The sequence below is a fragment of the Oryzias melastigma genome, linkage group LG22, assembly GCF_002922805.2.
Source record: "Oryzias melastigma strain HK-1 linkage group LG22, ASM292280v2, whole genome shotgun sequence".
NCBI classification, from domain to species: Eukaryota; Metazoa; Chordata; class Actinopteri; order Beloniformes; family Adrianichthyidae; genus Oryzias; species Oryzias melastigma.
The window spans coordinates 18,654,929-18,656,438 of NC_050533.1; the positions used below are offsets into that span (position 1 = coordinate 18,654,929).

Below are 1,510 nucleotides of genomic sequence, written 5' to 3' on the forward strand. Positions count from 1 at the left end.
CCAATGCTTTGTTCTTTGGCACTTTCAGGTGATTACACTTTGACCATTTCCAAGAACATAAGAATCTATTCAGGTCAGCAGCGAAGCCTCTTCAAGCTGAACCTTTTGAAGACCAGTTTTTATAAAGAACAGAAATTATGTAATGACGAAATCTAGATAAAAAAGAATCTCCTCAAAAACAATTCTCTAAGTTTTTCTCTGCAAATCCTTTAGGAAATAAATGAAAAAGTATTTCAGAGATTTCAACAACTGTGGGTTCCGAGCAATTTTTTATCGACACAAACAATTATTCTCAAGTTTACAATGGTCAGGGGGAATACTCGGTTCTGATTGGCTGCAAGGTGTGGATTAAAAGTGATGTACTGCAGTCATAATGGACACCTAAAAAGAAATTCAGCCCAAATGTATTTTTATCACTGGCCTGGCCTAAATAAAAGTTGGAGACCAGATCAACAGAAACTCAGACCACCACTAATAATATCAATATATTTAAATAGTAGAGATTTTAATCCACTTATTATTAACATATTTGAAAAAAATGTTATCATTCCACAGTTGATCACAACAGCAAGACAGTATAAAAGACGAGTGATTTTATGGTTTCCTTTTATCATGTTTGGTTAATTTGAACATTTCAAGACTGAGATACAGCAGAAGATGAAGAGAATTGAAGGAAAAAATTAGACACAAGGAAGAGTTGAACAATTTAGACTTTAAGCTATGAAACACACTTTTTCTTCTTAAATGGAATAATGCCCTTTGAAGTGTGCATTCAGGCGGTAATTCCTGATAATGCACACATCGTCAGGCATTATCCCTTACATATCCGATGAGGAAAAACCCCCAAAAAAGACTGTTTTGTTACGAGAAATGATACACGATATCCTTGTGTTAAGTGCTGCTGAAATGAGTCAACTTAAATCAACAAACAAACAAAAAGGGAAAGTGTTATTGTTCTTTCTATGGAACTCTCTTTGCTTCCTTGCCAAACAGCATTACGTGGATTCTGTGGAAACAAAAAAAAAAAATGTCAGGTCAAATAAAATGAAATCAGAACATAAAATATATAAGCAGATATTGTCTTTAGTTATAATAGCTATTGTGTGACATTAAACGTTTCCTTAACAAGCTTTGATCTTTTACAATACCCCAACTCAGCCCAGAGAGCAAGACAGAGAACATTTGTATTTTAATTGACTTATATTTGTATGAAACAATAAAACAGATTAAGTCAAAAATTACATTACTGAAATACATAACAAGATTCAAGATTCAAAGGGTTTATTGTCATATGTACAGTAAAGAAACGGGTTTCCCTGTACAATGAAATTCTTACTTTGCAGCTCACTCTGAATGCCATAAAGATAAAAAATATAAAGCTTTTGGATATTTACAGGATGACTGAAAACAAGGTATATATAGGAAATAAACAAACTATGCATATGTTAGTGACTAAGATATTTACAAATCAGTTGTGCAAATTTACAGTGGACATTATTGTGCAAAGGAG

At 32.8% G+C, this 1,510-nt stretch overlaps 1 protein-coding gene across 1 annotated transcript in view; it reads right to left on the bottom strand.

Moving 5' to 3' along the window:
- Positions 1 to 478: 478 nt before the first annotated feature.
- The window catches only part of tpo (thyroid peroxidase), a gene marked incomplete in the record, with an annotated part of 37,300 nt that continues 36,268 nt past the window's right edge, over positions 479 to 1,510 (bottom strand). Inside the window, 1 exon segment of the mRNA XM_036210000.1 lies at positions 479 to 1,006. Coding sequence (XP_036065893.1) covers positions 996 to 1,006 — 11 coding nt within the window.